Source organism: Ziziphus jujuba, chromosome 5 (assembly GCF_031755915.1).
Source record: "Ziziphus jujuba cultivar Dongzao chromosome 5, ASM3175591v1".
Taxonomy (NCBI): domain Eukaryota; kingdom Viridiplantae; phylum Streptophyta; class Magnoliopsida; order Rosales; family Rhamnaceae; genus Ziziphus; species Ziziphus jujuba.
This window is the reverse complement of record NC_083383.1, coordinates 6,807,441-6,830,782: the sequence shown is the minus strand read 5'-3', so window position 1 is coordinate 6,830,782 and position 23,342 is coordinate 6,807,441. Positions and strand designations below refer to the sequence as shown.

Sequence of the window (23,342 nt, the reverse complement as noted above, 5' to 3'; positions counted from 1 at the left end):
ATAAATTTTCATAAATATTCATTATTTTTATAAATTTTTATCAATATTCTATAATTTTTAATATTTTTATATTTTGAATATTTGATATTTCTATATATATTGATTTTTTAAATCTTAATTCCATTTAAAAAAAAAAACTATGTTCTACGGTTGTAACTCAGTTCTTCTTTTCTTTTCTTTTCTTTTTTTTTTTTAAACCAAGGCATTCAAGTCTATGTTCTACTATTGTTTTATTTTTATATTTTAAGATTTGACATTGATTTTTTTTCTTTTCTTTTTAATAAATTTTATTGAGACTATTTTAATTTTATTATAATTACATTTAGATTTATATTTTTGGAATATTATCATTAACATTTCTTTAATATACTATATCTATTATAACAATTTTATTTATTAATTTTTACCATTTAATTTTAATACTTAAAGTTCAAATAAAGGTTTAAAATGAATATTTAATGATTGAATAATAATATAAAAATTCAAATTTAGCTTTTAGCTGTTAAAATTAATTAGTAAAAACTGAAAAAAAAAGTTAATAATAATTTTTTTTCAAAAATATAGATTAAACTATAATACTTAAGAAAAAATGAAAAGATCTAAATAAAATATTTTCATTTCCTTTATATAAATCTTGAATTAATAATTGATTATTTTCAATATATTTTTGCTTTCATGTCACCAATGGAAATATATATGTACATAGACCCACTATAATTGCACATATAATAAGCAAGTATATATTTATTCACGTGAAGGATGGTTGGATTTCTATGTATTACTACACACACACATATATCTATATATATATATATATATATGAAAGATAATATAATCGTTAAATTATAAACATTATATACATTGGCGACTATATGTGTTATCCTTTACAGTTGTTTTCTATATCATATTATTATTATTATATATAAATATATAAATATATATATATATATATATAGTTTGCAGTTGGAATTGTTGCTTAAAAACAATGAAGGTTTCCAAGTAATTTTACAAGTCTAGCATTTGATGATGCAGAACAGAATCGATCGTAATCCTTAAAATCAAGGTTTAACTGAAAGAAAATTGCGTTTCCATTTTCCTTTCCATAATAAGTGCCACAGTCATGGGCTGGCTGACCACTACTAGCGACTTCTTCTCTCCAGCCAAGCCCATTCGTTTGTTCAAACTACTCCGAGTCTGCTTCAAAACATAACCATTATTTTCCATCATATACATCACCATTCACCAAGCTGGAACACCTTCAGATACTCTTCGAGCTTCTAGAAGTAGTACCAACTATTCAGCTTAAAATCCCAAATCAACAGAATAATTCCAGAAGCAACAGCTCCGCTTGTCTGCTGCCATGTGGCAGCTGAGGTCCCACACACTGCCACAGTGTATAGGTAGCTGAAATGGTGTTTGTGTAATAAAAACTTTACAGCTTGATGGAGGGGAATACGGAATACTCTACGTACAAAAAGGAAAATAATATTATTGGCATGGTTATATTGTAACCCCCGCCCAAAAAACGAAAAAAAGATCTATGCTTATTAGCTAAGCCAGTTTGTGGATGGATTTGCTGGTTGTCTCTGATTCTCTGTTTTGGGCCAGTTTGGTTCTTCTCTTTTATTTTTTATTTTATTGTTTTCTTTTGACTTATTTCAATGTTTTCATTTAAAGCAAGGGGAAAAAACATTAAAAATTAAAAAAAATAAATAAATAACAGTCCTCACGTTGTTGTTCATTGTACCATTATTAAATCCTGCATGACACTAGGCAAATTAAAGGTCCTAAAAGAATTTGTTTCGGCGAAGATGAAGAGAAAAGGACATATATATATATATATATATTTAATTTTTTTTGGGATAAAGAAAAAGATCGAAAGGATATCGTCACATCGATTAAGTTGTAATTGTAATTACTTTTTAATAGAGAAATTGATTGACTTGATTGGGGTTGGAATTATTCATTTATTTTCAACAAACATTATCAATAATATTGATTTAGACGCTGGCTGGAGACTCAGGACACTTCTATTGGTTCCAAATATTTTTGGTCAGCACTTTTCCACCACCAAAACCGAACATTTTTTTGAGCCAAATTTTCCTTTGGATCCGGATCCTCTTTGCTCCACAAATAAAATCAAACCGATGAAACAAGAAAGGATTAATTCAACTTTTTAGCAGCAAATGGCAGTGGCTGGAATGTAATTAAACAACAAGACGGAATAGAGACAGTAACGCGGTTAGCTTCTCTGTCATAACATCTTCTAAATGAGGTAGGTGTCAATCATTTTATTAGTGGAATAGACATTGAGAATCTGAAAGTCTATAGAGACTGAGGATCTGAACCCAGACAACCTTGTGAGTGTGAGTTAAAGAAGAATCTGTCTTTCTTGTTTTAATATGCATAAAATTTGAAATTTATTAGTATAAATAAATATTTGTTTCTTTGGGTTTAGTTTTTGGTTACGTTTCACAAAGATGTCCTACCACGTGGCAATCTGACTAATTGACCGCGCGGACTGTGGCGTAAATCAAATTAAATATTATATGCTTTACGTGGAATGTTGACTCGGACTCGGACTGGGTCTGTTTGGAGATAGGAGATGGGACCGTTGGACCATCAATTAATGTATATTTATATCAACTAATGGAATAATTTCTTGGCTCGTCGAAAAAAAAGAAAAAGAAAAAAACAGAATAGTATCTTCCATTACCTGCTACAAATCTGCCAATTAAATAGAAGAATTTATATATATATATATATATTAAACTTTACATTTATATTTGTAAAAAATAATAATAATAATAATAATTCATAAATGATACGACAATTAGTTCTCAATCTTCAGATCGATTTTATTATTATTATTATTATTTTTTTTTTTGCCCAGTCAGTTGTGAATGAAATATGTCTTGTGACAAGCAACAAGTAAGTGGACACATTTTATTTATATATGAGAATCAAATATAAATAAAAAGTCAATTAAATATATATCCAATATAATTGAGTTATCAGTTTCCTTGTTTATAATTCTACCCAAAAAAGGAAGTTTACTTGTCTATAAAATGGAAGCTACAGTTTCTACAAAGCAATCTTCTGTAAATGTAGACCCCACTCTGACGTTTTTTACTTTGTTTGTCCCAATAGCGTCCCAATGTATACTTTGATTTGGTCATGGTAAACGCATTTATATAAGACAAAACCATATATATATATATATATATATATTATATTTATATAATTTATTATTATTTTTTTTTGTAGAGACGCAACCATCTTTTAATTTTTTTTTTAAAAATTTTTTATTTTTGTAGTGACAAAATCATATAGAGATGCAGTTTAACTAATATCCTTGTTCTATAACTCCTTTCATTAAACGCACCACCTTTATATTTTCAAAAATTATAGATCCATCATAATTGAAAATATCACAAATATCAACGTAATTTTAATTTATAATATTTTTAAATGAAATATTTATTATTGCATGCGCATATATAAGATTGTGAGTAGTAAAAAATTATTTGTTACAAGCCAGAAGTTACTATATATCATTGACAAATAAGGTGTTAGCCATGTTATCCAAAAGATCCTAATCTACTAAGATATATATATATATATATATATCGAAAAAAAAAAGAAAAAGAAAATACAAGATACGAAAAAAAAGTTACTGTGATTTCCTCTTTTGAAATGACACATACACTTGTCCTCCACGGTAGACAAAACAACAAGATTATATTTCATTGCAAATCAAGTTATTCGAACCTGAAGATATATAAGAATGCACAATAGGTCTGTAAGTTCCTCCACCACTTCACGCCAAAAAATAATTTCTAATAACAAATACCACCACACTGTTGACTTTTGACATTGTAAATTGTATTTCTAGTTAGGAATTAAAAAATTTGATCCAAAATATATGGAAATATATATATAATTAGTTATAACATGTCTCACCTCTTCTTGCAGAGACCGAAACACTGAAAGATCGATCCTCCATGTACATTCACAAATACCTTCATATATTTTGAAGGAAGCTCCTACGTCCATGGCCTGAGACTAATAAAAACATATGTATATAATATAGCAGAAGTAATACATTATGTTTAAGCAATTATGTCACTTTTTTTTTTTTTTTCCCTTTAAACAATTACTCGACTTATGTTAAAAAAAAAAAAGTTTTTTTAAAAAAAAGTCATGAATTAATAGAGATTGATTTTTATTTATTTATTTATTTTACTTGAATTAAATGTAATAGCACGGAAGGTTCCCTAAAACCTCATTGTTAGAAAGGCGCACTTTTTTATTAACTATAAATGTGCGAAAGTCCTTAGATGCGTCGCTTTCAACAAGTGGTCTGTATCCCCAATTTCTGCTCTTATATAATCTAAAACCGATATCAATCGGCGTATATAATAAGTTTAAGTTCCATCCAACTTAACGCCTATGTGCCAAAGTCGACTTGGGAAATTAGGCATAATATTATATCAAACATGAGCAAGGTCGATCCCCCAAACCTTGTATTTTCTCTATCATTTCTGTTGTTTGCTTGCCCTGCGGGGATTTTGGTGGTCATGGCACAAAGCAGTAGAGGAACAGTTCCAGTAAATGTGGGTGTGGTTCTCAACTTGACCACGGCGATTTGGAAGATGAGATTGAGCAGCTTCAATATGGGGGTGTCTGATTTCTATGCGTCCCATGCTAACCACACCACTCGCCTTGTCATCCACGCCAGGGACTCTAATGGTGATGTTGTTGGTGCTGCAGCCGCAGGTTCTCTTCTCCCTTTCTCTACTATTTTTCAGTCTACTCTTTTGGTTTCTGAATTGATTTTTTATTTTTTTAAAAATTTTTGGATTTCAATCATATACAAGTTCTTAAACATATCTTTTATTTTGATTGCTTCGTAATCGACTAATTTGTAAGTTGAGCGCTCCCTCGCTCTAATATATGTGTGTTTGCAGTTGACTCGACTCATACGGCCTAACAGCCAACTTGATTCATTACCAGATTTAAAATGGATCTCCATTTGGAGTTTTCACCTAAATTTCTATTTTCCGTTTTCGGTTCTTATCTATTTATTTATTTTTTTCACTTTCCTTGATCAATCTCTTGCAATAGTCATTTATGTTGCTATCTTTGATCAATAAAATAGCCATTCAAAGTAATGAGTTTCTATTTTTTGATTATAAGATTAATGAGATAATGATCTATCGTTATATATCTATATATACATTTTTTTTTTCTCCAGGCTTTGAAATCATGCTATAATAGGCTCCAACAAGTTTGTTTCTATTTTTATTTTTTTAACCTATATAAAGTTTCTATTTTTATTTTTTTAATCTATATAAAGTTGTGATAAATAATAATAAAAATATAGTTTTAGAAGTAATGATATTAAAAAATTCCAATAAAAATTTTGAAGAATTCACTTGACTTCTTGTGAGAAAAAACTGCTATATATATATATGATCATCATTTGCTGAATTGCTTGGTCTCGCTCACCCGCTTCGACCTTTTTAATAGTCACCACCACCACCACCACCACCACAGTTAGCTTGATAGTCGATTAGTGGAAGACATTAGAAGCCAAAACAATTCATATTATATGGAGACGAACTATATGTCAGTTTTCGATTTGACGTGGTGCGACCGGTCATAATGCAAGTTTTCCTCCACGTGATGGGGCTTGAAACTATCAAATGTTTAAAAGTCTACGTTTTTGTCTCTAGTCTGAGACAGTAATATAAATAATATATTTATATAAATATGTATAAAACTATGTAGGCATCGTGTCCTAACAAATTCAAAGTCTTATTAGAAATGGTAAGTCTTATAAATATTATTTGTCATAGTTTTGACTTAATAGGCTGTTTGGAGGGATAGTCTTCAAAAATATGGAACAGTTGTAATTTTAGAATATTTTAATATTACTAGCGGGGATACTACCATTCAATTAAGGACTTTCATTACATTTTAGACGAATATTTGGCTTAGTAATTAGTAGACTAAAAGTTTTTTCATTTTAGGGCGGTAGCCTTCATTTTGATAAAAATAAATAAACAAACAAATAAATATAATTCGGATAAAAAGCAGGTGACTAAAAGTCCTCTTGAATAAATTGAACACACACACACGAAAAAAAAAAAAAAAAAGTCTACATAAGTTAGTGCATGTGGTTTTGTTGTCTTTTACCATTTTACGTTTTTTGACGAGACAAAAAAATAGAAAATGAAAAAAATGAAACAAAAGATTCACATTCATCACTATCACTGGGACAACAATATTTTTATCATTTTATGTTTTTTCGCCGCGACATTATTCCGATCCTATCATTGTTGAGTAACAGGTCTGGCTTTCATGTACGGTTGAAGAATCTTTCTTACTTACTAAGCCGACATTTTTCTTTTTTTTTTTTTCAATTACTAAGCCGACATTATACACAAATCAAAATGCACTAATTTTGACTTTTCTTTACGTATGCTAACTAAACATTGATTTTTCGCCCTATGCATTTCCTTCACAAAGACGTCATGAACTCCTCTGTTTTGAAATTTTATTTATTTTTTATTTTTTGGGTGAATTCCTCTGTTTTTTTATTTTTTACTTTTATTGAGTTTGGAAATACAATCGGAGTTGATATATAATTTTTTCTATGATAATATAACAGCTTTAGACCTAATAAAAAACGAAGTACAAGCAATCGTTGGGCCAGAAACTTCGATGCAAGCCAACTTCATGATTGGTCTTGGGGACAGAGCTCGAGTCCCTATCATATCATTTTCTGCAAAAAGCCCATCTCTGACGTCGCTTAGGAGTCAATACTTTTTTCGAACAGCTAAGAACGACTCCGCTCAAGTGAAAGCTATAAGTGCTATAGTCCAAGCCTTCGGTTGGAGAGAAGCAGTGCCAATCTACGTCGACAACGAGTTTGGCGAGGGAATAATACCCTACTTGACGGATGCTTTGCAAGAAGTCGACATCCGAATCCCTTACAGGAGCCCCATTCCTCAACTTGCCACAGATGACCAAATTGTTGCAGAGCTCAACAAGTTGATGAAAATGAGGACGAGAGTGTTCATTGTCCATATGTCGGCCTCTCTCGGTTCTCAGCTATTTGCCAAAGCAAAAGAGGTTGGAATGATGGACAAAGGCTATGTTTGGATCATGACCGATGGGATTACTAATTCTATTGATTCCCTCGATTCTTCTGCCTTTGATTCCATGCAAGGTGTATTGGGCGTGAGGACTTATGTACCCAATACGAAAGAGCTCGAAAATTTTACTATTAGATGGAAAACACAATTCCAAAAAGAAAATCCAACCATTCTCAATCCTGAATTGGATGTTATAGGATTATGGGCTTATGACTCTGCTTTTGCATTGGCCATGGCAGTTGAGCAGATTGGAGGTAATGGAAACTTCAGCTTTAAGTATGTGAACGTCTCTGGTAGTTCTAGTACTGACTTGGAGACAATTGGGATCAATCAGAACGGTCCTCAACTTGCCCGAGCATTATCGAATCAGAAATTCAAGGGCCTTGCAGGGGATTTCAGGCTTGTTGATGGGCAATTGCAAACATCTATCCTTGAGATACTCAACTTGAATGGAAATGGGAGGAAACGGATAGGATTTTGGACACAGAAAAATGGACTGGGAAAAATGTTGGATCCGACAAATAGAACAAGTTATTCTACTTCGAATACCAGTCTAGAGCCTATTATATGGCCTGGAGATTCTGTCGATCCTCCAAAGGGATGGGAAATCCCGATAAAAGGGAAGAAGTTGCAAATAGGAATTCCCATGAAGAACGATGACTTTGTTAATGTCACATATGATCCTATTGCTAAACAAACCAAAAACGTCACTGGATACAGCATAGATGTATTTAAGGCTGCATTGGACGAACTACCTTACCCTGTTCCCTGCGATTTCATTCCCTTCGCATTGCCCAATGGCACAAGTACTGGCACCTACAATGATTTTGTCTATCAAGTGTATATCGGGGTAATTAAAACTTGAACTCTTTGTTTTCCATTTCAAATTGTCATAGACTGTATAATTAGTTAATGACCGTAAGCTAGTCATATAGAAAAATAGTTGGTGAGTTGATGAGGATTTTCTTTGACAGAAATTGGATGCAGCGGTGGGGGACATAACGATTCGAGCAAACAGGTCGTTATATGTGGATTTCACATTGCCTTACACAGAATCAGGGGTGTCAATGGTGGTGCCAATCAAAGACAGCAGAAGAAAAGATGCATGGGTGTTCTTGAAGCCTCTTACTTGGGACCTCTGGTTAACAACCGGTTGTTTCTTTATTTTTATTGGTTTTGCGGTTTGGGTTCTTGAACATCGAATCAATGAAGACTTTAGAGGGCCTCCACATCATCAAATTGGTACCAGCTTTTGGTTTTCCTTCTCAACCATGGTTTTTGCTCATAGTAAGTCACATACCTTTTTAGTACTTTTTTGACTTCTTTTGTACACGCAAGGGACCATGGAGTAATTAATTTGATTCCAATTTATTTTCATTGAAATGTTATGTTAAAAGAGGAGAGAGTTGTGAGCAACTTGGCTAGGTTCGTGGTGATAGTGTGGTGCTTTGTGGTGCTTATACTCACTCAAAGTTATACAGCCAGCTTGACTTCACTCTTAACCGTACAACAGCTCCAACCAGCCGTGAACGACGTGAACCAGATCCTGAAGAATAAGCAAAATGTTGCCTACCTAGAAAATTCTTTTGTTTATGGAATTTTGAAACAACTGGGTTTTGATGATCGCAATCTTAAGACCTACAAATCCCCTGAAGAATTACATGAACTTTTTACGAATAAGAGTGGAAATGGCGGTATAGCTGCTGCTTTCGATGAAACCCCTTACTTGAAACCTTTTCTTGCAAAATATTGCGACAAATACACCATGGTCGAGCCAACATTCAAAACTAATGGATTTGCTTTTGTAAGCTAACTAGCTCTTTTCTCTCTTGCATAACTGATACAATTTCATTTTGTTTAATTAATTCCAATTTTTTTGATGACCATGATATATATATCTGCATAAAAGTTATTTATCTATGGCAGGCTTTCCCAAAGGATTCCCCTATTGTTGGTGATTTTTCAAGGGCAATACTAAAAGTGACCGAGGGAAAAAAGATTAAAGACATTGAGGATAAATGGTTCAAGACTGATGAATCAATTTGTCCAGAATCCAAAAAAATGTCTTCTGCAAGTCTTGGGCTCGATAGCTTTTGGGGCCTCTTTCTCATAGCTGGGCTTGCTTCCACCTTAGCTCTCATAATATTCCTAGCAATGTTCCTTCACTCCAATATGCACTTCTTGAAGGGCTCTGATCCCAATGCCTCAAAGTGGGAGAGAATCCAATTACTCTTTGGAATCTTCAACCAAAAGGACCTCAGTTCCCATACTTTCAGAAAGAGCGGTGGATCATCACCCAATACAAATTGCCCACCTACTCCATTCTCATACTATACTAATAGATCAACAACCCAAGATTCTCCTGAGCATTCTCCAGATGCTCAAGTAACTCAACCCACTCAGGATACTGTTCATTATGATCATCAGGTTACTTTCCCAAGTCCACCATCCTCCCCATACGACAGCGATCACCAATCCAACTTTATCTTCCAAGTGCATGATGATCATGATTTTAATTGTGATGGTACTCAAACAACTAATTAAGGGGCACTGCCACTGGCTGATCACCTTACTTCCTCCTGTTCAAGAGAGGCCAATTTGTAGATCCTTCTTTGTATGGCTAGCCAATTCCAAAAAAAAAAATTACGTAGTTTAGTTTTTTTTTTTTTTTTTTTTTTAGAGGAAAAAAATGACACAATAATTAGATATCATTTTCTTGTACCTATTTTTAAATGTTACAATCAAAATGATATTGTTTTCTACTTCTCCGTAGTTGTAAATGGGTGTAGAAATACTTTACAGTTTACTGTAAGTATATGTGTATATGATCTTTCTTCTTTCTTTTCATATGTGCATGATAAATAAATAATAGATGGGAGTGCAAATCATTTATCGTTTACTAATATATTCTCATATATTATTGATATAAATATAATTTTATTTTCACTGACAAAATGAATTGTGGTTTTTAAGCTAGATTGTTATGGTGTAAATCACTTAGCCAGTGAATATATTTTATATTATATTAATAATATATATATAATTTTTATAATAAAAAGTCATTTGCATAGATATCCTATGATATGATTGAGTTATTAATTTACTTATTTATAAAATAGCGAAGAGCAATTTTTTGCAAATGCGGACCCTACTTCGACGTTTTTGCTGTTGTTGTTTTTTGCCACCTTCTCAAAATTAGGAAATTAATTAAGAATAAAAATTAGGATTTATTATTATTATTATTATTATTTATAAATAGAGACGGAAATTTAAACACCAAATTTACCAATGGTCATTAATGAACTAGACTGTGCCAAGCGTTCGAAAAATTAGGTGTTAAATGGATTTGCTGATTTGATAGCGTGATAAAATGGATTGCATCAGCATATGTTTGGATGATTGTTGATAATTGGCTTGGTTTTAAGAACTCAGCCAAAAAGAAGGCTTGGGTCTAGAATATGAAAATGAAAAATGATAACAAGCCACGTGGCCTGGCCGCCCCACTCAGTCAGTCCTTTTTCCAATTAGATTTGGCCAGAGTTTCTTCTTGCTCTGATCTAGTCAAAGGTAAACGCAATAATAAGAGTAAGAAAAACACATATTTTTACACTCCAAAACAGAAAATTAAAAACATAATTTTGAACATATATCAACGGACTCACGTGACCCAAAAACAAAGCATACTTAATAAGCACGTGTAAGCTCCACGCCCACCAATTTGGAATATTACTAATTTCTTTCTTTTTTTTCTTCTTTTTTTTTTAAAAAAAAAATTACTAAATTTTTAAATTATATAGTAAAATCTCTTTATAATATCTTATATTGAAATAATCTCTATTATGTAGTTATAAAAAATTTTAACCTCAACTTCATTAGCTATAAATAAAATCAAATTTTATATTGTAATAAATTATAAATTTTTAAAATTCTATATTAAAGAATTTTAGCTTTACATACTTATAAATATATTAATATTTAAAAAATATACGTTAAATTATATTAAATATATGATTTATTATTTAGAGTTATGATAACATTTATGAATTTGGAAAGCTAAAATAATTATAGCTTCTTAAACATGTTAAGAGCTTCCTGGCATGAAATAGTTTGTATTTCCATACTATCATCTTTAAAATTGTATTTAAATATTAAATTAAATTATTTACAGATTTTTTTTCCTATTAAAGGAAATGTATAACTTTGATTGATTGATGATTGTATTGGATGCATTGGACAATAAAATTTTTAATTACACTTCTCCTAAATTATAACATTTTCATAATTATAAAATTAATTTAGTCTCAAAGATATAACAGCAGAAAAGTTTTACCGTAATTTTAAGGATAATAAAGAAACCACTGTACTGAGGCGTATAAATACCCATAAATTACTACTTTTTATTTATCAATTTTCTTATCACTACTGCCATTCCTCTTATTTTCTAAATTAACCCGATTCTATATTTAACAATTTCCACCGACTACATTATTCGAGCTTAATTGTGTGATTCGAATTATTGCTTCCATTACTGTACTATATATTTTTGCAAATCCTAACCCATTGGTACAATCAATTAAAGGGGATTTTAACTGGTAATAATTTATTTATTTGTTTTAATAACTGAGTGAATTGGACCCAGAACCTTATGGGAGGATTGTGGGTATTCTTACTGCGGTTCGTAAAAAAATGATAGTTAAACGACTTAAAAAAGTAAAGGAATTAGCTCATAATTATTTACCAAAAAAGAATTAGCTCATCCTTGGCTGGCCTGAGGGTAATAAAAATTAATGATTTTATTTTACATATAATATATGTGTGTGTGTGTGTGTGTGTGTATATATATATATATATATTTTTTTTTTAATAAATGATATATTATATATTTAAGCAGTGATGTCAATTGTCAAACAATACGGCTAATTGTGCCACAGTATAATATCTTATTTAAATGTATAGTAACATGGAAATTCCCCACAACTCATTGTCAAACAAAGGTAGTTAATTTTTTATTAATAAATATTCTTTTAGTGTAATGATTTATAGTCGGTGCATGGTAAATCACTTTCAACGTGTTTTGCCTCATAGAGGCTTCTGTCAATACTTAGTTTCTTTCTCACGTTACAAAATCAGCCATATACCCTATTTCTTATAAATGCTGATAAGTTTGCTCACCAAAATTTAATGAATGCCAAAAACTTCCAAAAAGCTTCCGAAGAGACTCAAACAAACATGATACTAAAAAACCTTGCATTTTCTCTATTCCTGATCTTGTTAGTTTCACAAAGGATTTTGGTAGTTTTGGCACAAAACAAGACGGATATAATTCCGGTAAAGGTGGGTGTAATTCTCAACTTAGACACATGGACTGGGAAGATGAGATTTAGCTTTTTCAATATTGCCCTCTCCTACTTCTATACCTCTCATGCTGACTTCAAAACTCGCCTTCTCCTCCACACAAGGAACTCCAATAGTGATGTTGTTGCTGCTGCTGCTGCAGGTTATTTGCTCTTCCTTTCCACCAATATGATTTCTTTTCTCTTTCTTTAAATTAACCACTGCTTCGTAATTCACGACTCCGCCTCTTATGAGTGACGACCAATTTGTTCATCAATTACCCTCTTTAATTCATTTACTTTTTTTCATTTCTCTGATCACTAGTCAATCTCTCTTTCTCCATCTCAACTGTTGTTATTAATTAATTTTCGACACTTGATTAATGTAATTGACAATATGATGACCAATTCCTACATTACAAATCTTGTCTACAATCACCATTATACTAATGGAAAGCCATTGACACAAACATTTTTTTATTTGTCGGTTTTTTGTGTGATCAAAGACTAGGTCAACCATTTTATATATCTACAAGTCAGGATGTCACTGGTTTTAGTTTTTGATTGTATATAGAAAGCTTATTAATTGGTAGGTAGAGTCATGAAGAATTAGAAATATTGGAATCTTAGAATAGTTATGCCTTGGGCAGATATTAATAATGAATGACCTTTATGATTGCAAGATTGAAGGTTGCTTGGATTATTAAATTAGTTGACCAAAAGTCTTCATAATTGTCCTGTTTCTCTTGCAAGTCGTCTTTTAATTTCTTATGCTTTGTTATGGACGTAATTGAACATCCAAGAGACTTTAAGGAAAAAAATCGGCTGGTATTTGGCACACCTATTTGTAAATGATCATTTAACATATGCTAAAAATTATTAATATGATTTTAAAATAATCAATGTGATTTAATACTTAAATTTTTTATTTTATTTTTGCCACATATTAAAAAAATTTGTTAAAAACCATATAAAAATAGATGTCCAAAGACCATCATTTTATTTGGATTTTCATGTGCTGTATAAGAATCTTCCTTCGCTATGCGGTTATGCTAATATGTAAACAGAGTATAATTGACTTCGAATTACCATATAACAAATAAAACAAAGGTTAATTACTAATCTTTTCAGCCAAGATATATTTTTTCTTTCTCCGTAGTAATAAAAAAGAATTCAACTATCTTAACTCATCTGTTTCACAATAAAGTGTTTGAAATTTAACAGGAACAAAATTAAACCTTTTTTTTTTTTTTCGCCCCGTCTTTTGACGACAGCTCTAGACCTAATAAAGAATGTTGAAGTGCAAACCATTGTAGGACCAGAAAATTCAATGCAGGCCAACTTCATAATTGAACTAGGAGACAAAGCTCATGTGCCCATCTTATCATTTTCTGCAACAAGTCCATCTCTCACATCCCTTAGGAGTCCATATTTTATCCGAGTAGCTAAAAAAGACTCGTCTCAAGTGAAAGCCATCAGCGCTATAGTTCAAGCGTTTGGATGGAGAGAAGCAGTCCCCATCGACGTGGACAACGAATTCAGGGAAGGAATAATTCCTTACCTGATCGATGCCCGAGTGCCTTACCGGAGTCTCATTCCTCAGAGAGCAACTGACGACCAAATTGTCGCAGAGCTCTATAAGTTGATGACAATGCAGACAAGAGTGTTCATTGTCCATATGTTGGCGCCTCTTGGCTCTCGGCTCTTTATAAAAGCTAAAGAGATTGGGATGATGGATAAAGGTTATGTTTGGATCATGACAGATGGGATAACTAATCTTGTAGATTCGTTGAATTCTTCAGTCATTGATTCCATGCAAGGGATGCTGGGAGTGAGGACTTATGTTGCCAAGACGAAAGAGCTCGAAAATTTTACTATTAGATGGAAAACACAATTTTGACATGATAACCCATCCATCCTCAATGTTGAATTGGATGTTTCTGGACTGTGGGCTTATGACTCTGCTTTTGCATTGGCTATGGCAGTTGAGGAGATTGGAAGTGGTGGTGGAAACTTTAGCTTTAAGAATGTGAACATTTCTGGTAGTTCCAGTATTGACTTGGAAACAATTGGGATAAATCAGAATGGTCCTGAACTTGGCCGAGCATTAAAGAATCTGAAGTTCAAGGGCCTTGCAGGTGATTTCAGGCTTGTTGATGGGCAATTACAGTCATCAATTTTCGAGATACTTAACGTGAATGGCAGGGGAGAAAGAAGGATAGGGTTTTGGACACAGAAAAATGGACTCAGCAAAAGAATGTTGGATGAAACAAATAGTACAAAATATTGCACTTTGAATACCTGCCTAGGACCTATTATATGGCCTGGAGATTCTACATATGTTCCAAGAGGATGGGAAATTCCAACAAAAAGGACAAAGTTGGTAATAGGAGTTCCAGTGAAGGATGGTTTTCGCGAATTTGTGAATGTGACATTTGATCCTACTAATAAAACCAAGGAAGTCACTGGATACAGCATGGATATATTTAAGGCTGTGTTGAATGAATTACCTTACCTTGTTCCCTACGAGTTCATTCCCTTTGCAATGCCAAATGGCACAGGCGCTGGCACTTATAATGATTTGATCTATCAAGTATTTCTCCAGGTAGTGATTGAAACTACTCTTTTTTTCCATTTCAGATTGTCACTTTATTATTAGTTAATTATAGTTACAGAGTTGATAAGGATTTACATACACTTGAACAGAACTTGGACGCGGCAGTTGGGGACATAACGATTCGAGCAAACAGGGCATTATATGTGGATTTTACATTGCCCTACACAGAATCAGGGATGTCCATGGTGGTGCCAGTCAAAGACAGTAAATAACTTACTATGAGCAAAAACCATGGTTGAGAAGGAAAACCAACAACTTGTACCAATTTGATGATGAGGAGGCCCTCTGAAGTCTTCATTGATTCGATGTTTAAGAAGCCAAACAACAAAACCAATGAAAAGAAAGAAACCAACGCTTGTTGTCCAAAGGTCCCAAGTAAGAGGCTTAAGCTAAATCCAATTTCATAAATGTCAAATTCATAACTAAAGTCTTCTTCCACTTCTGATAGTTTGTCCCATCCAATTTCATCATGGCAATCATAGGCAGAACAATCGGAGTGCTACTAACTGTGAAAATAGTAAACACAATATATATATATATATATAAAAGAATAACTATTTTCCAGTCCTTCAACACAAAATATAAAATATCAATATTGCTAGGGTCTTTGTAGCACTAAAGATACCCTTTTGTGAGTAAGGAAAAGTCAACCAAATAACCATAACCAAATGCATTGAACTAAATCACCAACAGAGCAACTCAGAACCTGCGATACATGGCATTTAATTAACTTCCACTACCATTCCAAGCGTCATACAAAGCAACTAAAACCACCGACAGGGTAGTTTAGTTACCCGTATAGACCCTCATTAATTAGTGGGAGAAAATAACATTTTAGCAATTTCATGAAATAGGTAAATATAAAACATCCCATCCACTATGCCAATATACATTATACTGGTACACATAATACAAACAAAATAAGTCTCACGACAGGTGAGTACTTAAAATTCCACACTACTATACCAACTAGGCACAAAGCCTCTTTAGGGAAAGCTAACACAATCCAATTCTCCAAATATAGATATTTAATTTAATTCAATAAATTTGGAATAAAATAATTAAACAAATAAACAAATGAACTAATTACCCATAAACAAATAAATAACAAATATATATATATATATATATATATATTTATTTATTTTATAATAATAAAATCAAAACAATAGATATATAAATAATTAATCAAAAATAAATTAATAAATGAGAATAAATTAAATAAGAAAAACATTTTTTTTTTATTTTTTTATTTAATTAATTAATTTATTTAATTTTTTTTTTAAATTTTTGGCTACTGACGTCAGCAAAAGACACGTCGTGCTGACGTTAGCATGATGACATCACACAGGCACAAACGACCTGTCATTTCTTTCATCTCCCCCAACCAACCGGGTCACGGTCGACCCGGTTCCAGTCCAAACTGGTCAGACGATCCGAATCTTTAACCCGCCTGTAATTGGCTTCTCCGGCGGAATTTTTCTTCAATTCTAGTGTCTAAAGAATCCTTTCGGTGTGGACAACAATATTTAGGTGTCAATTTGGCTTAAAGACCCAGAAAATTTAACACCCAAGCAAGATGTAATTTGGCCTTTAAACAAGAATTTCCAGATCCAATTTTGAAGTTTTCAAGCCAAATTACCTTAAAAAATTAATTCCATTCGACGTAGAGACAAGAATCCACAATACCCAGATCAAAAATTCATGCAAAACACAATTTTCTCAATATTTTGCAAAAGCAGTATCCAGCCAAAAATTTTACAATTTTTATTTTATTTTATTTTTTATTTTTAATGAGTATATAATAGTTGGGTTATATTTCACAGACCGTAAACATATAATCTCCGATTAATCAAGGAAGAGCAAACAATAATAAAATAAATATTATGTAATCAATATACACAGATCATCAATGGTCGAATATATATAAACATGTATATAAAATAACAGATCAACATTCACAACGGGAACACATTGTAAAAGAATTTAGTATGTATATTAACCATGCTCTGATACTAGTTGTTAGAATTTGTGGATCTAAACATATATAATAAATTATATAAATCATAAATTACTAACCTCCAAATGCAGCCATTGATAAATTAAATCTTTAATCCTGCAAAATAGAAAACAATATAAAGTAGTGTCTATGGACACACTACTCTCAAACCACTCTTAAATCTCTAAAAACCCTAATATCAAAATGCCGTATAGAATATATTTGTTTGCTTGCCCTAGACTTTTTATAGTCTCTGCATGTCACACTTACCCATTAATTTTAACACACAAAATACTAATAATTTAATAATATAATAATACTAGGAAAAATATGGGTAAGTCAATGAGCTTATAAAGAGAGTTGATCCTCTAGCCCAATGGACCAACTGGAGTCTTATAGAAAGTGTGTGACCAAAAACCCTACTACAAAATATTAAAATAAACCAGTCCTATTAATGGCATAAATAGGCCCTGTAAGTGAGTAATTGATTAAGCTAAGTCCACAATTATTAATTTATTTAACATTCTCCCACTTGGACTGTATAATCATCATCATATATATAATCCAAACTCACTTACTACAGAATTTCCCGAACTATAATGCCATTTCATCTAAATATATAGCATACCTACAGGGCATAACAATATACTAGACTAGGCAGTAGAGATTCTCTTAATAAATCTTCCAAAATATGATACCATTTCAACTGAGCTCTTTGCATGCCATAAACTCAGTCTAGTAGAGATTTACCTCACCACGTGCAATCCCCCAACACACAAATACCATTTCATCCGAGCACATTGTGTATTGACAGGATACATCAATATACCCAAACTAGGTAGTAGAGACTCACCATGGCAACTGTGGATCAACATACACATATACATAGACTAATAGTCCCAACAGGCCTGTAAATATAAGGAGCAATAATATGTCTAATAAAATATCTCATAAATATATAATGATCCATATACATCAATGCATCAAAATAATAAATAATACTCAACATGTATATTATTACAGAAAATATAATAAACTCCTACTGACCCACAGCATTCTTAGTTGTCTAACAATCTCATACAGGACACATGCTCCTCAAATATACCAACGGATTAGACCTTAACTCTCATACTTACAGAAAAAACGAAGCCCAAGAGAAAAGTTTGTTTTATGGATCCTTGCCCAACACAAATTGCCCACCGAGTCCATCATGGTATTCGTGCTATACTCATCGATCAAACTTTGGTGGGTCACTGCCAGATTCTCCTGAGCCTGGTCATGGTCATAGTTCGATTACTAGTGGTCCAAATGTTGATCAAGTAACCATGGAGATTATTAATTTGTCAAGTGTTGATGATGACCATGAGCTTACTTTTCCAATGTCCATCAACCTATCCGCACAGCACTACCACAAAGAATCTATCAATGTTTATCTTCCAAGAGCATGATGATCATGATTTCAATCATAACGGTGTTGCAACAAACTAGGACACAGTATTAGTGTTCGATCAATTAAATTACTTTCCCAATTTATGAGAAACCAATAATACGCGTAGCTTCTTAAATGGATAGCTGGTGGAAAATAAACAAAAAAAAAAAAAATTACAATTATGTTTATTTTAGTTGTATGTAATATATATACTTTAATCATACTAACAATGGTTTTAGATTATCCATAATTAATTTCGAAATACATTTTCTTTTCTTTTATTTTTGTTGAAATCTTCAGTAATTTTTTTAAATTTTTGAAAATTATATTTCCAAGTTGGTAAAATTTAATGGACATTTTACCTTAAAATATAATATTTACAAAATTTTCTACTTTTAAGACTTAACATATATTGGTGATCTATAATTCTTAACCACTCAAAAACTAAAAACATTTTCAATGGTGAATGTAGATTGTTATTTATATAGTATAAAATTTAAGTTTAAATTTAAATAGTATAAATACATAATTCATTTTAAAATTATTTTTTAATAATAATGTATAGAAGAATATTTATATATATATTAATTAATTATATATATTTTATAAAATTTTCTTTTTTTTTTTAAATTTAACCTTTTAAAAAATTGACTTTTTGAAAAAAATTAATTTAAGAAAAATTCACAACGTTTGATAAAGCGATAAAAAGTCTATAATTAGACAAATTCATTAAAGATAATTTTTTTAAAAATAATTATCTCTTTATCTGGTTTAATTATTTATTTTAAAAAAATAAAAATAAAAAAATAAAAAGGAGAAAGTCTATCCATGAAAGATGTTTTAAGATATATATCACGTTTGGTAAAGTTTGCTAATTTAGTTTGGAAACTAAAGATATACATACATTTTTCGCATTCCTATTTATTTAATTTTACCGTATATCAAAATATTTAAGTTGATGAGAATGCAGACAGAGAGTTTTTTTGGTTATTCATATGTCGGCCACTCTTGGTTCTCGGATCTTTGACAAAGCAAAAGAGGTTGGGATGATGGATAAAGGCTACGTTTGGAGCATGATGACAGATGGGATTACTAATTCTATAGATTCCTTCAGTTTCTTCAGTCATTGATTCCATGCAAGGCATGTTGGGTGTTGTAAGGACTAATGTTCGAAATTCGACAGAGCTCGAAAATTTACGATTAAGAAAACACAATTCCATCATGAAAATCTAACCATTCCCAATCCTGAATTGAATGTTATGGGATTATTGGCTTATGACTCTGCTTTTGCATGGCCATGGCAGTTGAGCAGATTGGGAGTAAAGGAAACTTTAGCTTTAAGAATGTGAACGTTTGTGGTAGTTATAGCACTGACCTGGAAACGATCAGGATAGATCAGAACAGTCCTCAACTTGCCCAAGCATTATCAATCAGAACTTCAAGGGCCTTGGTGGTGATATCAGGCTTGTTGATGGGAAATTATAATCATCGATTTTTGAGATACTTAAAATGGGAAAAGACGGATAGGATTTTTTTTTGACACAAAAAAAGGACTGGAAAAGAATGTTGGATCCGACAAATAGTACAAAACATTCCACATCGAATACCAGTGTAGGACCTATAATATGGCCAGGAGGAGATTCGGAATATGCTCCAAAGAGATGAGAAATTCCAACAAAAGTGAAGAAGTTGCAAATAGGAGTTCCCATAAAGCATGGGTTTTTTGAATTTTTTTATGTCACATAAGATCAAAGTACTAATTAAGAAAACCAGAGACATCACCGGATACAGCATACTAATGCCCAAAGGCTTGAGTTCTGGCACTTACAATAATTTTGTCAATCAAGTCTTTCCGAAGGTGATAACTGATTATTTATGAATACTCCGTGTTTTCCATTTTTACTTCTAGTTTATATTCGTTCATACCGAAAAAAATATACATACTATATATATATATACACACACACATATGCATATATATTTATGTAGATACAGATTCATGAGGATTTACATGACAGAAACTTGATGCTGCTGTGGGGGACATAACGATTCGAGCAAACAGGCTAGGTTGTTATACGTGGACTTTACATTGCCTTACACAGAATCAGGGGTGTCAATGTGGTGCCAATCAAAGACGGTTGAAGAAGAGAAGCATGAGTTTTCTTGAAGCCTCTCATTTGGGACTTGGGGGCAACGACCCATCGTTTCTTTGTTTTCATTGGCTTTGCTGTCTGGGTTCTTCAATGAAGACTTCAGAGGGCCTCCACATCATCAAATTGGTACTAGCTTTTGGTTTTCCTTCTCAACCGTGGTTTTTGCTTATAGTAAGTTTTACACACCTTTTTGTACTTTTTCACTTTTATATATGCAAGTGAAGGAGTAATTTGACTCTTTAATGTGTTTTCATGGAACGTTATGTTAAAAGGGGAGCGAATATGAGCAACCTGGCTAGGTTCATGGTGATTTTGTGGTACTTCGTGGTACTTATACTCGCGCAAAGTTATACAGCCAGCTTGACTTGCCTTTTAACGGTACAGCAGCTCCAACCAACCATTAACGACGTGAACCAAATCCTGAAGAGTAAGCAGAATGTTGGGTACCTAAAAGGAACTTTTGTTTGTGGAATTTTGAAACAAATGGGGGTTTTGACGATTGCAATCTCAAGAATTACACTTTAAATGAAGAATGACATAGAGTTGTTACGCATACGAGTGGAAATGATGGTATAGGTGTTGCTTTTGATGAAACCCCTTACTTGAAGCCTTTTCTTGCAAAATATTGTGACAAATAGTCATTGGTCAAGCCAACATTTAAAGATGATGGATTTCTTTTGTAAGCTAGCTCTTTTCTCTCTTGCATTTATAATATAATCCCATTTTATTTAACTAATTCCAATTATTTCGATGACCATCATACACACACACACACATATATATATATATATATATAAATTATAATTATGACAGGCTTTTCCCATGGATTCCCCACTTGTTGGTGATATTTCAAGGGCAAGATTAAAGATATTGAGATGAAATGGTTCAAGAGAGATGAAATAACTCAGGTTCAGAGCCTCCTGATCCCAACAAAAGTTCTTCTGAAAGTCTTGGCCTTGAAAGCTTCTGGGGCCTCTTTCTCATTGCTGGGGTTGCTGCCTCCGTGGCTATCATAATATTTTGCAGCAATGTTCCCTCACTCAAATGGACATTTCTTAAAGGGCCCTGATTCAAAAGCTTATCTTTGAGTCTTCAACAGAAGGGATCTAAGCTCCCATCTATATTTAGAACTACTGGATCAACTATTCGGGCTTTTAGCCTTTGGAACTCATTATGGGGGAATTTGGTCCAATGCCTTTTTTAGAAGGGCCATGACGATATATACCCTTGCATTGGTGAACTTTTATGTTTTGCCCTTTAATATCCATTACACCCTTAAAAAAATTTTAAAAGACCTGGATGTCCTTTATTTTATATTTAATACAAGGAAACCTTTTGTGGCTCCTCTGATTCAACTTCTAGGTTCTCAACCAAAACCAATGCTGAGATTATAAAGAGGACCAAATCCAAGGACAACAAGTTTGAGTTCGATGAAAGCAATGCTCAGATCTTCTGGCTAATGCTCGACGATGCCCATCTTCAATCTCGCCTTTATTTCTTCGAGTATCGGAATGATTTTACCTTCTCGGTTATGGTTATTTCTTCTTTGCTGCTTCAAAAATACTTGAATGGTGGATCGCAAGAATCTGGGTCTTTAGCAAATGGTGGTTTTGATACGATTCTACTAGGATTTATGGGTGTTTTTAAGTATTTGACATTGCTCGCCAAGGTTTGTTTGAAAATTTGCATCGAGGAGATCGGAGAAGCGACTGAGTGTTGTCTTTAGGGCTTCGGCAGCCATAGCTGGGAATATGGTTTGCTTCCTAATTTGTCCTTTGGTTCTGGATTTCAATTTTGGTCCACTTGATGGTTTTGGTAGATCTTCAATTGCTGTTTTAATGGGTTGCTTAGTTGGTTTTCTATTTATGCTTGCAACGAGAGTGCCAAGGCGTTTTGGCTTGGAACTGATCAGTCCAGATCTAATTTGGCAACGATTTCATGCAGATGGTTTGCTAAACTAATTCTATATGCAAATTATTTGGTGATTCTATTCACAACAATTCTATGGATTAAACCTTTAACAGAAATGTTGGTCAACAAGAACATTGGTGATGGTAAAGATGTGCATTTGGTCAACAAAGTTGGACATTTAGAGAGATTCTTTGGAAGTATAGGAATTTTGCCTTCCAATTTTGCTAAATTTAGGATTTGGTGCTTATTGCTTTTGGGTTTCCTGCAACTCGTTGCTTTGCGACGGAACTTGCAAATGTACTGGAACAAAGCTTTTTTGTCTTGGTACCAGAGGTTGCATGCTAGCAAAGTCCCTAATTTGGAATCTAGCAGGGCAAAATTTTTCCTTCCCTAATTTGGAATCTAGCAGGGCAAAATTTTTCCTTCACAATCATTTCTTATGTCTCTTAGTTTTGTAGTTTTTTGCACCTCCAGTTTTGTTACTTATCTTTCTAGGATTATCTCAACTTGATGGTAATTCCGTCAAATTACCAATTGGGTTGTGGTTTACTGCCTTGCTATGCTTTTCTTAAAGAAGTGGCTTTATTTCTGGCTTGGTGGGTTGTCTTTATTTGGGTTGTTTATACTTCAGTGACTCTTTTGTTGCTTGTCTTGGCAATTTATATGTTTCTTGATGACTTTGGTCCTATAGCATTTTTTGGCCCCCACAAATCCCCTAATGTGTGTTAAATGCAACA

General features: G+C 32.6%; 1 protein-coding gene and 2 pseudogenes across 1 annotated transcript; all 3 read left to right on the top strand.

Moving 5' to 3' along the window:
- Positions 1-4,437: 4,437 nt before the first annotated feature.
- On the top strand, positions 4,438-10,008 carry LOC107409748 (glutamate receptor 2.9). The gene is made up of 5 exons (XM_048476110.2): positions 4,438-4,779; positions 6,677-8,013; positions 8,138-8,450; positions 8,561-8,967; positions 9,090-10,008. The coding sequence occupies exons 1-5, from the start codon at positions 4,500-4,502 to the stop codon at positions 9,705-9,707; spliced, it is 2,955 nt and encodes a 984-aa protein (XP_048332067.2). The 5' UTR covers positions 4,438-4,499; the 3' UTR covers positions 9,708-10,008.
- A 2,384-nt stretch (positions 10,009-12,392) lies between these two features.
- LOC107423696 (glutamate receptor 2.7-like) lies at positions 12,393-21,782 on the top strand (annotated as a pseudogene).
- Positions 21,783-21,905: 123 nt separating this feature from the next.
- The window catches only part of LOC112492618 (uncharacterized), a 29,850-nt pseudogene continuing 28,413 nt past the window's right edge, over positions 21,906-23,342 (top strand).